The sequence below is a fragment of the Poromitra crassiceps genome (assembly GCF_964638095.1).
Source record: "Poromitra crassiceps genome assembly, chromosome: 5".
Lineage (NCBI taxonomy): Eukaryota > Metazoa > Chordata > Actinopteri > Beryciformes > Melamphaidae > Poromitra > Poromitra crassiceps.
This window is the reverse complement of record NC_139642.1, coordinates 53,874,000-53,888,795: the sequence shown is the minus strand read 5'-3', so window position 1 is coordinate 53,888,795 and position 14,796 is coordinate 53,874,000. Positions and strand designations below refer to the sequence as shown.

The 14,796-nt window shown below is 42.3% G+C and overlaps 1 protein-coding gene across 1 annotated transcript in view; it reads left to right on the top strand.

Moving 5' to 3' along the window:
• p2ry6 (pyrimidinergic receptor P2Y6) overlaps positions 1 to 10,269 on the top strand; it is a 26,142-nt gene extending 15,873 nt beyond the window's left edge. The window contains exons 3-4 of the mRNA XM_083637208.1: positions 8,078 to 8,529; positions 9,242 to 10,269. Of these exons, the coding sequence (XP_083493334.1) occupies positions 8,096 to 8,529; positions 9,242 to 9,914 (1,107 nt within the window). The 5' untranslated portion in view covers positions 8,078 to 8,095 and the 3' untranslated portion in view covers positions 9,915 to 10,269. The remainder of the gene's footprint in view (positions 1 to 8,077; positions 8,530 to 9,241) is intronic.
• Positions 10,270 to 14,796: the final 4,527 nt, after the last annotated feature.

Genomic DNA, 14,796 nt, shown 5'->3' with positions numbered 1-14,796 from the left:
CAGTCTGAGCACTTCATTTTTCTATTAGGATATGTATTTTGTTCAGGGAAAAAAAGGACTTTAATAACCATTGGTTTTGGCCTTGGTGCCCTACATGTTGTCCTCCAAAGGCCAAAGTGGCCCTGCCCCTAAAAATGACTTAATTTCAGGTCTGTTGCTGCTGATGCTGCAAACACACACAATAATAATACTGCAACGCTAACCCAGGGTTGAGTTGATGAATTGTTGTATTGACTCTGCAAAAGCAGGGCTACTCTAGAACAGGGCTTGATAAGTGTCTTAGTTTCCACTTTAGAAGGTACTGTTGTCAAATGTTAATGATCTCAACTCAATTGGTCTTGAGTTAGAGATGTTACAGAATGCCATTAGCCCCGGGCCAAGTCCAATGTGGACAAGGCTCAAGCTGATAGCGTTCCAGTGTGAATCAAGGGAATACTGATCTCTCATGCCCTCTGGTGGAGAGCATGAACAAACGTAGGCTTGTGTGTGTGTGTGTGTGTGTGTGTGTGTGTGTGTGTGTGTGTGTGTGTGTGTGTGTGTGAGAGGGAGAGAGAGAGAGTGCAGACTGCAGAGTGAAGGAGTGCCGCTGTGATTGGCAGATAATGTTACACCCTTGGGCCACACAGAGCCTCCCAGGAGAAGTGGGCGGGGCTGTGGGTGTCGTGTGTCACAGTGGACTCCGTGCCCCCACCCTGTCTTAAAGGAGAGCATTGAAAGGAGCACAGCACAAAGGGGAATTAGCTCAAATGGTAGAGCGCTCGCTTAGCATGCGAGAGGTAGCGGGATCGATGCCCGCATTCTCCAGCACACCTTTTGACTAAGTGCTTTGTGTTCAGACACAGGATAAGGAAGGCTATCTCTACAGTGGAAGCAGCACAAATAGTGGTGTGTTCTATAGTGTATGTATGCATGCCATTAGTGCTTTATCATGTTGGTCCGTGCAGCTAATAACCTCTGCTCTTCTTTGACAGTTGTAGCCTATATGTGAGAGTACACACAGACAGCTCTTTCTCAGACTGTAACAGCAAGGTACATGGTTGAGTGCTTACTACTGTAGCATGCAGGAGTTACCAGAATCAGATCAGAATCAGAACCAGAATCACTTTTAATGCCACAGTAGTATGCAAGTACCATACGAGGAATTTGTCTTAGTGTCTGTATGCTGCCTAGCAGTCAGGTCAATATACAGAGATAAAGAAGTAGGAAAGCTAGATAAAGACAATCACAACGTTGCAAATGCAATCAAATGGAGTATGTATAATATATACAGTATGTAGTGGAGGAGTGTTCCCTGGATAATAAATATGAATTTACGTTGCATTTACATGAGATTTACAGACTGAGTTAAATAGGTGTTAAATAGGCAGTGAATTTACAGTCTGCTGTCTTAAAGGAGAGCATTTAAAGGGGACTGCACACCGGGGAATTAGCTCAAATGGTAGAGCGCTCGCTTAGCATGCGAGAGGTAGCGGGATCGATGCCCGCATTCTCCAACACACGTTTTGATTAAGTGCTTTGTTCAGACACAGGATAAGGAAGGCTGTCTCTACAGTGGAAACAGCACAAATAGTGGTGTCTTCTTGTGTCGCGTCGTTGTTTTATTTTAAATTGTATTTTAATTTTTTTATTTTTGTGTTTCCCCCTGTCTGTCCTGTATTATGTGTGAATGTGCTGCCATGTGTCTGTTCATGCTTGTCGAAGTTGTATACACTTGTGATGATTGCCTTACAGTTGTAAATGAAAAGTCTAAATGAAATTGTAAAAAAAAAAAAAAAAAATTGGTTAAAAAAAAGAAAAAAGTTTGGTTAAAAAAAAAGTTTGGTTAAAAAAAAAAAGTTTGGTTAAAAAAAAAAAAAAAAGTTTGGTAAAAAAAAAAAAAGTTTGGTTTAAAAAAAAAAGTTTGGTTAAAAAAAAAAAAAAAAAGTTTGGTAAAAAAAGAAGGTTTGGTTAAAAAAAAAAAAAAAAGTTTGGTTAATGTCATTGTGGTTTGGTTAATGTGTTGTGTTTTGGTTAATGTGGTTGTGTTTTGGTTAATGTGGTTGTGTTTTGGTTAATGTGTTGTGTTTTGGTTAATGTGGTTGTGTTTTGTTAATGTCGTTGTGGTTTGGTTAATGTCGTTGTGGTTTGGTTAATGTGGTTGTGGTTTGGTTAATGTTGTTGTGGTTTGGTTAATGTGGTTGTGTTTTGGTTAATGTGGTTGTGGTTTGGTTAATGTGGTCGTGTTTTGGTTAATGTCGTTGTGTTTTGGTTAATGTGGTTGTGGTTTGGTTAATGTGTTGTGTTTTGGTTAATGTGGTTGTGTTTTGGTTAATGTGTTGTGTTTTGGTTAATGTGGTTGTGGTTTGGTTAATGTGGTCGTGTTTTGGTTAATGTCGTTGTGTTTTGGTTAATGTGGTTGTGGTTTGGTTAATGTGGTCGTGGTTTGGTTAATGTGTTGTGTTTTGGTTAATGTGGTTGTGTTTTGGTTAATGTGTTGTGTTTTGGTTAATGTGGTTGTGTTTTGGTTAATGTCGTTGTGTTTTGGTTAATGTCGTTGTGGTTTGGTTAATGTGGTTGTGGTTTGGTTAATGTGGTTGTGTTTTGGTTAATGTCGTTGTGGTTTGGTTAATGTGGTTGTGGTTTGGTTAATGTGGTTGTGTTTTGGTTAATGTCGTTGTGGTTTGGTTAATGTCGTTGTGGTTTGGTTAATGTCGTTGTGGTTTGGTTAATGTGGTTGTGTTTTGGTTAATGTCGTTGTGGTTTGGTTAATGTGGTCGTGTTTTGGTTAATGTCGTTGTGTTTTGGTTAATGTGGTTGTGGTTTGGTTAATGTGGTTGTGGTTTGGTTAATGTGGTTGTGGTTTGGTTAATGTGGTTGTGGTTTGGTTAATGTGGTTGTGTTTTGGTTAATGTGTTGTGGTTTGGTTAATGTGGTCGTGTTTTGGTTAATGTCGTTGTGTTTTGGTTAATGTGGTTGTGGTTTGGTTAATGTGGTTGTGGTTTGGTTAATGTCGTTGTGTTTTGGTTAATGTGGTTGTGGTTTGGTTAATGTCGTGTTTTGGTTAATGTCGTTGTGTTTTGGTTAATGTGGTTGTGGTTTGGTTAATGTGGTTGTGGTTTGGTTAATGTCGTTGTGTTTTGGTTAATGTGGTTGTGGTTTGGTTAATGTCGTGTTTTGGTTAATGTCGTTGTGTTTTGGTTAATGTGGTTGTGGTTTGGTTAATGTCGTGTTTTGGTTAATGTCGTTGTGTTTTGGTTAATGTGGTTGTGGTTTGGTTAATGTCGTTGTGTTTTGGTTAATGTCGTTGTGTCTTGGTTAATGTCGTTGTGTTTTCTGATTTGCGGTTGTGATTTGCACTTCAGGGCCACCGTAGTTTTGGCATCATGATGGCCCACTTGAATAGAGCAACAATGAAACGATGAGTGATTCATTATTGTAAATATTTGCACTCATTTGTAATTGATTGATTGAGTGAAATTGTGATTTGAAACGACTCCAAATGAGGTACAACTTTGATTTTCCTGTGGTTTAAAAAGCAAGCCTAGACCTGTATCAATAACACGTAGGCCAGTCGTGTTGTAGGATAATTGGCAGGTTTTCTCTTGTTTTGACATAATGTTTTTGTGCTTCATTGTATCCTTTGATTGCAGTACTTTTTACGATTAGCAACATGTCTTAGTCCTATTGTGTCATGCATGGTTGTTATTTTACGGCTGTCAAAAGGTACAAATCTGTATCTTTTTCTTTTCTTTTCTTTTTTGACAGTGAACCACTCAATCCAGAGTTGAAGTGTGCTGACATGATGGATAGTGAGTTGCTAACAATAGGTGGGCAGAAAACGGCACTGACGACACAGAGCAAATAACTGACTCCCTCACTGTCAAACAGAATGTTGCAAATGTCAGTGAGCAATATTTTTAAAAAGCATTTGGACTCAGCGTCGCGATGGAATAAACTTGAGGCTTGAACTATATGTATATATATATATCACTATATGTACACTACACAACTCTCAATGTCTAAGCTAAACCTGTAGAACTTCAATTAAGCTAATAGGGTTTTAACATAATTGTCAGGTTTTCTTTTGCCAGTTTCCTTGTGGTTCGTTTTGTTTGATTGCATTACTTAACGAATGAACAATATTTCTTCATCCTGTTGGGTGATGCAAGGCTGTAAGGGATGTCAAACTAACTCCTGCTGTTCCCCATTTCTGCACAGTATATTGAGGGTATATACAGTGGTTCATTTCTGCACAGTATATTGAGGGTATATACAGTGGTTCATTTCTGCACAGTATATTGAGGTATATACAGCACTTCTCTATCTTAGACACATCCATAAACTGGAAGGTTTTAGTAAGGTATTAGATAATTATGCTCAAGTCATAGTCTCCAGGAAAGACTGGGCTGTACGTCGATTGGCAACTTCTCATTACCAAACCCATGTAGCCAGAACCTTCACTATGTAAGGGCAAGTGTTGGAAACAGCATAGTTTCTGCGATAACGATCAACGTGTTTAATTTTAGAACTTTAACAATATTTTCTTATGCACGCATGGGAGAGCAACTATGGTAACTAAGTTCATCATCATAATGGCAATATGGCATTGCCAAATAAAACACTAGAAATGGTTTTATCTCATTGGAGAGAGGATATAAGGAATTAAACAACTTTGCCTTTAAATATTCTATGTATTGTATCGCAATGTATCGTGATACAATCGTATCGTGACCCATGTATCGTGATACGTATCGTATATCGTGAGGTCCTTGCCAATACCCAGCATGTGTGTGTGTGTGTATTTTTGTTCGTGCATGTGTGTGTATGTATTAATCGTGTGTCTGACTTTGAACTGAAAGCACTGCTGAACATGAAATGGATATAGAGAGTGGCTATGAGCAAACACTTCAGCCAAAGTTCCATCAGAGCTGTGAAGTACTGACACAAACACACCCACTGATTATTACAATTTGCTCTCTAGGGTGCTGGGGAATTGTGTTGGTCTTGGTCAAGTACATGAATACACGTCTCCCTCTCTACTGTCTCAAAACCTCCGCTATTCCTCTGTGCCTGATTGGCATAGCCATAGTGCAATAAAATACAGTAGGTCGCTGAGCATAGTGCAGTCGTTTCTCAAAACTTTTTGGCTTCACTACCCCCTTTCCCTGATTTCTGGATCCAAGTAACCCTCTTTACCCGACTACAGCATTTTGCTTAGAAAACTGCAAGAGAAAAATATAGCATTTTTTGAAGAATATAACATTACAATAAGAAATGGCGTGAAAGAGTTGCAATTAGTAGTGGCTCCTGAGCAGATTGATTTTAATATTTCATTTATTTTGATGATTTATTCCTATATTTTTCCATTTTCCCCTTTCTCTCAAGTACCCCCTGTAGTACCTCAACATACCCCTAGGGGTACACGTACCCCAGTTTGGGAACCACTGGATAGTGCAATGAAATATAGTAAGTTGTTGTGGTCTACTGGCCTCACCTTCCTCCTCCCTTTCACTCACTCTGCCAGGAATTATGAAATTGTGCGTCACTGATAGACTGTGCACGCACGCACACACACACACATACACACACAGGAATACATTTAAAACACATAGAGACAGTTGGTCTGTGTGGGAACGCCCCCATACATCTCAATGGGCTGACTCACCAAAGGATGGTGCTGCGGCTCTACACTACAGGATTGGGGATTCTAGAGCAGGTACATATGTACAGGTACAGATGTGCGTTTACTGCGGGGGTTAAATCCCCGATCCTGTCTGCCTGGGCTGGGCTAGCAGCTAAATGCTAACGATGCTGAATGGATAGAAGGGGGGGTTTACCCCACCCTGACCACACCCCCAGCCACCTACCCAAGCGTTATGATGAGACACAGACTACTGTCTCTATACACTGACAGAACATACACACAGTTTTAAAAGTATACAGTTTTGTTTTTACAGTTTTGGTAAACTCAGTTTTACAAGACACAGGTAACAATCCTCCACAAACACATGTGCACCCACAACCACCAACCACTAGTAATTACCTAGCAAACGCCTAGTAACTCCCTGGCAACCACTAATAAAGATCTAGTGAGTGCTCAGTAACACCCTAGCAATCACTAACACCCCTAAAGCACCCGGCATGGTTCTGAGCAGCCACGACTTGGAGCCTTGCCGCCGCCGAGCGGCGACAGCGAGACTGTGCGTCCTCGAACGTAACAACGTCCAAAACGTTATCGTGTCATTTACCAAGAACTTGCAATCATGTCGGTGGGGGGACATTTTATTGTCCCTCCATTTCAAAACTCATTCCGGTGAGCCTGCAGAAGGCTTTGCTAGATGAGAGACAAGCACTGTTAAATGAGGAAATGGCATTTCCTCATTCCTCACAACAAGGAGTTGACGCCGCGGAGTCACATTTTCGAGCAGCTGCACGCCCCCTACGCCGAGCTGCGCCGATAGGACGCCCAGCTGCGGCGACCCCCTCGGCGCAGTCAGTGCCGTCGATTTCGCTCGAGCATAATTTGCGCTTAAAACCCTAACAACCACTACTAATGACATAGAAAATATCTAGTAACACCCTAGTTACTACTACTACAGTAGTAGTAGTAACTAGGGTGTTACTAGATATTTTCTATACTGCTGTTGCTGCTGCTGTTACTGCAGGGCAGCAATTATAGCAAGACCAAAAGTACTGTTGATGCCCTGGAGAGTGGCAGTAACGCCCCTTCTATCCACACAGCCTGTTTGCCATGCCCTGTTTTGAACTGGCCGTGGTGCCCTCAAATAAAGTTGCAGATTTCCTTTGCAGTCTGAGCACTTCATTTTTCTATTAGGATATGTATTTTGTTGAGGGAAAAAAAGGACTTTAATAACCATTGGTTTTTGCCTTGGTGCCCTACATGTTGTCCTCCAAAGGCCAAAGTGGCCCTGCCCCTAAAAATGACTTAATTTCAGGTCTGTTGCTGCTGATGCTGCAAACACACACAATAATAATACTGCAACGCTAACCCAGGGTTGAGTTGATGAATTGTTGTATTGACTCTGCAAAAGCAGGGCTACTCTAGAACAGGGCTTGATAAGTGTCTTAGTTTCCACTTTAGAAGGTACTGTTGGCAAATGTTAATCATCTCAACTCAGTTGGTCTTGAGTTAGAGATGTTACAGAATGCCATTAGCCCCGGGCCAAGTCCAATGTGGACAAGGCTCAAGCTGATAGCGCTCCAGTGTGAATCAAGGGAATACTGATCTCTCATGCCCTCTGGTGGAGAGCATGAACAATACAGGCACACACACAGGCGCACGCACGCACGCGCATGCACACACGCACACACACACACACCCACACAATACCCATTCTATCCATTTGAATTCTGTCCGTGTGTTCACAATGTTGGTTAAATATTCACATTAATAACCATGTACCTTGCTGTTACAGTCTGAGAAAGAGCTGTCTGTGTGTACTCTCACATATAGGCTACAACTGTCAAAGAAGAGCAGAGGTTATTAGCTGCACGGACCAACATGATAAAGCACTAATAGCATGCATACATACACTATAGAAGACACCACTATTTGTGCTGCTTCCACTGTAGATAGCCTTCCTTATCCTGTGTCTGAACACAAAGCACTTAGTCAAAAGGTCTGCTGGAGAATGCGGGCATCGATCCCGCTACCTCTCGCATGCTAAGCGAGCGCTCTACCATTTGAGCTAATTCCCCTTTGTGCTGTGCTCCTTTCAATGCTCTCCTTTAAGACAGGGCGGGGGCACGGGGTCCACTGTGACACACGACACCCACAGCCCCGCCCACTTCTCCTGGGAGGCTCTGTGTGGCCCAAGGGTGTAACATTATCTGCCAATCACAGCGGCACTCCTTCACTCTGCAGTCTGCACTCTCTCTCTCTCACTCACACACACACACACACACACACACACACACACACACACACAATACCCATTCTATCCATTTGAATTCTGTCCGTGTGTTCACAATGTTGGTTAAATATTCACATTAATATCCATCTAATGACCTCTTCATCTCTATCCTTCTCTCACTTTCTGTATTCTTCTTTCTGTCTCTGTCTCTCTCTGTGTCCCAGAATGTGAAGGGAGCTACCATGCCAATGTCCTCTGTCCCATCCTTCCCCACCCAAACTCTCCTCTCGGGACCCTTCTTCCCCTCGGACTTCTACTCCTCAGAGTTCCAGCCTACAGAGTCCTACACGACAGAAGGCCTCATCAGCAACAACAGCAGCATCGGCAGGTCAGGCGGCCCTCGCTGCACCTACAAGGAGGACTTCAAACGTGTGCTACTTCCTGCCGTCTACAGCTGTGTCTTCCTGCTCGGCCTTCCTCTCAACGCCGCCGTCATCCAGAAGATATGGAAGCGCCGGCCCAACCTGTCCCGCAACAACATCTACATGCTCAACTTGGCCACGGCCGACTTCCTGTACGTCATGTCACTTCCCCTGCTCATCTACAACTACGCCAGCCATGACTACTGGCCCTTTGGGGAGCTCGCCTGCAAATGGGTCAGGTTTCAGTTCTACAGGTGAGCTATTTGATTGGCTATTGTTTAATGACCTATGTGTGTGCGTTCCTTAGTATTGTATTCCTTTCTTCGTTCACGTTCCAGGGTGAGGTTAAGTGAGTAAACCTTTTCTTTCTTCTCATTGCCCTGCTCTACCTTCACAGAGTTACACAAAATCCAAACTAGAACTAGGCTATAGTACAACAGGCTTCTACTATTTGCCACTGATGGCTCACCGATATGATGAAAAGTTTTCCATTGAGAGCTTTGAATAATGATGGGCAGTGGTGCCCTAAAAGTTAGAGAAGTGAGGTTGTGACCGGAAGGTCATCGGTTCAATCCCCAGGACCGGCAGGATAAATCTGGGTGGGGAAAGTAACAGGCAGCGCTTGCTACTCCCTCGTTACCACCACTGAGGTGCCCTTGAGCAAGGCCCTTAACCCCAACCACTCCTGCTGCTCAGTGGCCAGCAGATCAGACTGTGGTTGTACTGGTCAGCTTCCAGGTATGAATGTGTGTGTGAATGTGAACAGGACACTCCTGAAAAAGAGAGCATTGCTCTCAGTGAGACTCCCCCTGTATAAATAAAGGTAAAAACAAAATATGATTTTGATTTTTATGATTTAGCACCACACAACATGCATATCTAAAGTGATAGTTATAATACAGTGTGATACAAAAGAACGCAGTACAATAAGGTTTAACGTGAGCGTATTTTCCTTCTGTTTTGCAGCAACATGCATGGCAGCATTCTGTTCCTCACCTGCATCAGCATGCAGCGCTACGTGGGCATCTGCCACCCGCTGGCCAGCTGGCACAAGCAGGGCGGGCGCAGGCTGGCCTGGTGTGTCTGTGGAGGGGTGTGGCTGGTGGTCGCTCTCCTCTGCGCACCCACCTTCCATTTCGCCGCGACGGGAATCCAGCGCAACCGCACCGTGTGCTACGACTTAAGTCGTCCGGAGCATTCTTTAGACTACTACCCCTACGGCATGGCCCTGACCTGCCTGGGCTTTCTGTTGCCTTTCATGGGCTTGATGGTGTGCTACTGCCGGATGGCCCGCCTACTCTGCCGCCCGGTGGCCTACCAGGGCGTGTCGGCGGGGAGCGCGGAGAAACGGGACAAGGCCGTACGGATGATCGTCATGGTGGCCGCAGTCTTCTCCATTAGCTTCCTGCCCTTTCACCTGACTAAGACCATGTACCTGCTGGTGCGCACGCTGCCCAACGCGCCCTGCCACACGCGCAACTTGTTCTCCATCATCTATAAAAGCACCAGGCCGTTTGCCAGCATGAACAGTGTCCTGGACCCCATCCTGTTCTACTTCACCCAGCCACGCTACCGCAAGAGCACCAGGAGGTTTGTGCTCAAAGTCACCACCCTCAAGCACAAGGGCACCAGTGTGTGACCGACTGGGAGATCACACACCTCAGTGGTGGATATAATGTATGTAGTGTATAAAGATAGACAGGAAGGAAGGAAAGAAGAAGTACTTTACTTTTAAAGGATAAAATCCACCATGGTTCTAAGCCATGTAAAAATACTGAAAACGTACTGACTTATAACATCGTTATTTGTTCACATGTAGTGAGAGTTTGTGTTCTGGTAGGAAATAACAAGCACTTATGAGAAATGTAGGTTTGAAGAGCAGATGCAAAAATGCAGATGGAAATAGGAAAACAGGATTTAAAATTAAACATTTGTACACTTTTTTTTTAATAACACAGTAGTGTTATATTTCCATATGAAGGATTCTGCTGAAATTTGCCCAAAAGTAATTTCAACCCCTGTTATTTCAATGTTATCCAAACTACAGGGATTGTTGTTACATATTTTGACCACTGGATGGCGTGTGCACCCCACTGCTGTAATCACTCAAATGCTGGGCAGAACCACTTTATCAAAATAATGGAAATCCAATTCAAGGTTTGTGCTAACAAAGGAGATGCCACACCTCATCCAGACTGCAAGTTATGTAACACATTAACCCATCTTTTAAATCCTTATCCAATGTGTATCCTCCACCTAAAATGTTTAGAACGAAGGAGGAAAATGCAATTTAGGGCATTTTAGGCAGCGCCTAACTTTAAATTCAACTCTGTGGTTTGCTGCTTCCTGTGTGTGTGTGTGTGTGTGTGTGTGTGTGTGTGTCCTTCCCATATGATGAGGAGTATTTGTGTGCCAAGCACTCACCTCTGTTGATGCAAGTACTATTTGATAGTGACGTCTATGAGAAGAAGCACTGTGCTCTTAAAGAGTTGCCTGGACTGAATATATACAATATATACTGTACATAATTATATTTCATTTGATTCTTTCATTTTATTTATTTATTCATATAGGGACAGATATATAAGGTTTGTCACAACATCTGATGATATGTACCACAGCATTTGTAGCCTACGCTAATTTGCCAATTTTAAAGTTCACTCGGTATGACTCAAACAGTGAAAATGGAAAACAGTGATTATGTTTGTAAGAAATACAAATTTTACACAAATAAGGATAAATGGCTGTGGACTCCACATACCAGTTAATGTCATACTCCACAGTGTGGAGTATGACATTAACATGATTACGGTAGTTTCTAGTATAGTGGAAGACATTGCATATTAATCTTCCTGATATGTATTTTGGAATAACAAAGATTTACTGAGTTTTTAATAATCCTGTGAATCACTGAGTAATTATGAATTTTAAACATGTAACCAGCAATCTGTAAAGTTCATGAAATGAACACGCATTAAGATTCTAAAACTGCCTTTCTTATGCATGGTGATGCATGGTGATGCATGAAATGACGGGGAGTTTGCTTGCAATTTAATTTGTGTCATTTTGAGCTGTAGTTTAGTAGTGTAGTTTACTACTGCAGCCAACTACCAAGGATTTGTGTCTGTAAAAGAAAAGAAGGGAATTGCATTTGTTTATGGTCTTTTCTTTGCCTCTTCTGTCTTGACTGATGGATGTCATGTCTGTGAAGGCCCTGAAGGCCCACACTCTTATCCAGCCCACTCTGCTGTTTTTCAGTAAGCTAGCTGCCTTACTTTCACTAAAGTAGTTTGAACTTCTTTTTCTAAGTAACCTTGTAGTTAATAGTAAACTATAAGGCTAACTAAGAATTATGGAACTGTGCCTCTTATCACTGCAGAAACCTCATTCCCTTGGGGGCTGGTATAGTGCATTTTCACTTGCGTTTGCATTGCAATTTGTGGCATTTAGTGCATTAGAATGTCAACGTAAATTATTCACAGCGGGTGCTAATAGTCTCTTAATAAAGATGTGAAGTGTAAATGTAATTTCTTAGTTATCAGTTATCTTGATCATGAAATTGGTCTGAGATGATTACATTAATGCCAAACGTTTTCCATAAAAGTGTAGTGTTCTCTCTGTCATCCTTGGCTTAGACCAAGCTCTCACAGCCTGGGCTTTCCCTGATATGAAAATTCAAAGCCTACATTATTAAAGAGTATAATTTATCTGATTCTGATTTTGAAATGAAAACTAATTAGCCAACAGCCTGCATTCAAACAATGCAAAAGATTACTTAGGCAGCTGTACTACCTAAACACAGTGATGAGCTGATAAGTTTCCTGCACCGTGGGAAAATAAACCTTATGTATGTGTAGTCGGTATAATGTGAAGATACAAGTTTCATGTATTTTAAATGCGGGGTCCAGGAACTTTTTGGCTTCATCATGGGGGTCACATGCTAAGAAAAGTTTTGGGACCCTCTGTTTGGGTATATCCTATGTATTGTGCTCCTGGCTTCAGTAAAAATAGTGATGGCATAGTCTTGCTGTTTATAGGCTTGTTTTGGTCAAATATGTGTGATGTCTGAAGTTTTTGTTCACGACTCTGTCTGGAATGTGTCACACGTTTGTGCATGTTTGTGTGTGTGTGTGTGTGCGTGCGTGTGTGTGACTGTGCGTGCACACGCAGTCCAGAGCAATTCAGATGTCTATGATGAACTGTGCCAACATATTTCTGTCAATCAGTATTATTCTTGAGAGGAATTCTCATTTTTGTAACATCCTGTACCATAGAGTAAAGATTATAGTTATATTTTTGTTACACATACATTAATTTGATGGGGGGGGAAATTATCTTAATATTCTTATTAATATTCTTCTTTTAAACTTGCGCCCTCCCTTCATGTTAATTACAACATAATTTAATCCATTCCTCTTGCACTGCTTGTGAAAATGTTTCAGATGTGTTCAAATGTAACTGAAAAATGTCAATAAAGTCATGCACCATATCCTGAGGGTTAGGGTTATCGATTCAACCCCCCCCCCCCCCCCCCCCCATATGTTTCACACACACACACACACACACACACACACATGATCTCACTGTTTGTGTATTGGTGGTTTGTCACTTTGTATTGACGGTTTATTCTTTTTTATGTTTTGTTTGGACCCCAGGAAGAGTAGCTGATGTCTCTGCATCAGCTCATGGGGATCCCGATCAAATCAAATCAAAATTATTTTCAATATGAATGTACTTTTTCCTATCTACATTCCCACTGCTTCTTCATAAGATACAAGTTCACAGTGATCCCAGCCTTCAGCTCTAGTCAAGATGTTTGTCATGCATTTTGTAACCTTGATTCTTTCTTTCTTTCACAACAATATATATATATTTGTTTGCCCTGCTCTACATTCATACACTCTGTAGGCTACATTCCCAATGGAAGCTGCCCAGTAGCCTACAACCAGTGGCAGTGGGCCTGGGCCACACAGCAGCTCAGCAGGAGTGATTAGGGTGGGGAGACTTTTGTCTAGAGCCCTCAGGGCTAATTGTTGAGGGAGGGGAGTGTGTTTACTCACTCACTTTCCCTACCCAGAGCTTTCTGCTCAACCAAGAACTGAACCTGCAACCTTCCTGACACCATCCCCCTTCTCTAACTTTTAGGCATTCGGCAATGTGTTTTTCTATAAAAAAAAATGCTTGAGTTAAATTATGCAAGCAAAACTCAGGCGTGTAAATAAACAGTCCAGGAAGCTTGACAAAAACTTTAATTGACATCTTGACATCTATCCACTACCAAGGACCTGAAGCGTCACAGCTCGGCCTCTGGAGGGCGCTGCAGTCAACTTCCCCGCATCTCCAAGGGAAAGAAACAGAATTTCCCCCTTGGAACAAAAGAGCCAGTTAACCAGACAGCCACATGGGGAATCACCACAGAGGGGTTATTGTTGTGCATCAGTGAAAACTTGTTTTTTGTGTGTGTGAATGTTGATCAACCATCATAACACACTGTGAATGTGCACTTCATCAATAATAGTTTAAAGTCAAGGTGGAACATTGACATTCCCTTGCACTCTCTGTGAGGACTCATAACGAATGAGGGAACAATAGCCTACAATATCCCCAACAACTTAGTGGGACTGTCTTTCACCAGTTAGATTAAAGTGCACATTTAGCCTGTTTATTGTTTCATTCATTTCATCTCCAATGTATACATCAAGTATAAACAGGCCACAATAGTGCTACTATAATCTAACAGGTGAAAGACAGTCACTAAGTTGATCCGAGGATATTGTAGGATATTGTTCCTCATTCGTTATGAGTCCTCAGGAGTTGCAAGGGAATGATAACTAGTTCCACCATAATCTGTCTTCTCCCATCAAGAAAGGAGGAGGAAAAAAAGCGCTTTTCCTCTCAATCCCCGAGGGGGCTATGACAGCCCCTATACCCCTAGTCCCGCCCACCCCCCTCTGCCCTATCTCAGGCATTAACATGCAAAAAAAACAACATAAGTCACGGAAAAGCAAATCATGCCAAAATAAGGAATACCACCACAAACTGCCTGGGAATTAGCAGTGAATGATGCGTCGGGCCCGTGCAGGCGTGCTGCCCCGGCGACGGACAAACGTTTAGGAATAAGAGGTGGAATAATAACAATGGAAGAGTTGCATTTTGTGAACAGGTTGGATCTGGGAAAGTTTGGGCCAAAAACATGTAGCGCTTTTTCCTCCTTGCACGGATGCGGTTCGGGAATCGACAACATGTAAGTTTTGATTACAGAGGAGAAAACACACCTTGTTTTTGTTTAACGCTACTCTTTAAACGGTTAAATCTCTCGTTTCATTGCCCGCAAGGAACTTTGCTGCCAGCAATTACAATTTAAAGAGACTATTGTTTTGGCGTGGTTTTTTTTTCATGGGGTTAGGCTGCAGCTAGCGGTGGAATGGACCGCAATTTAAAACTAAAAAAAAGTGCCTGACTGTAGTAGTATCAATGAAGTAAGAAGGGTGTGGAACTTATAACAAAGAAAGACATGAACA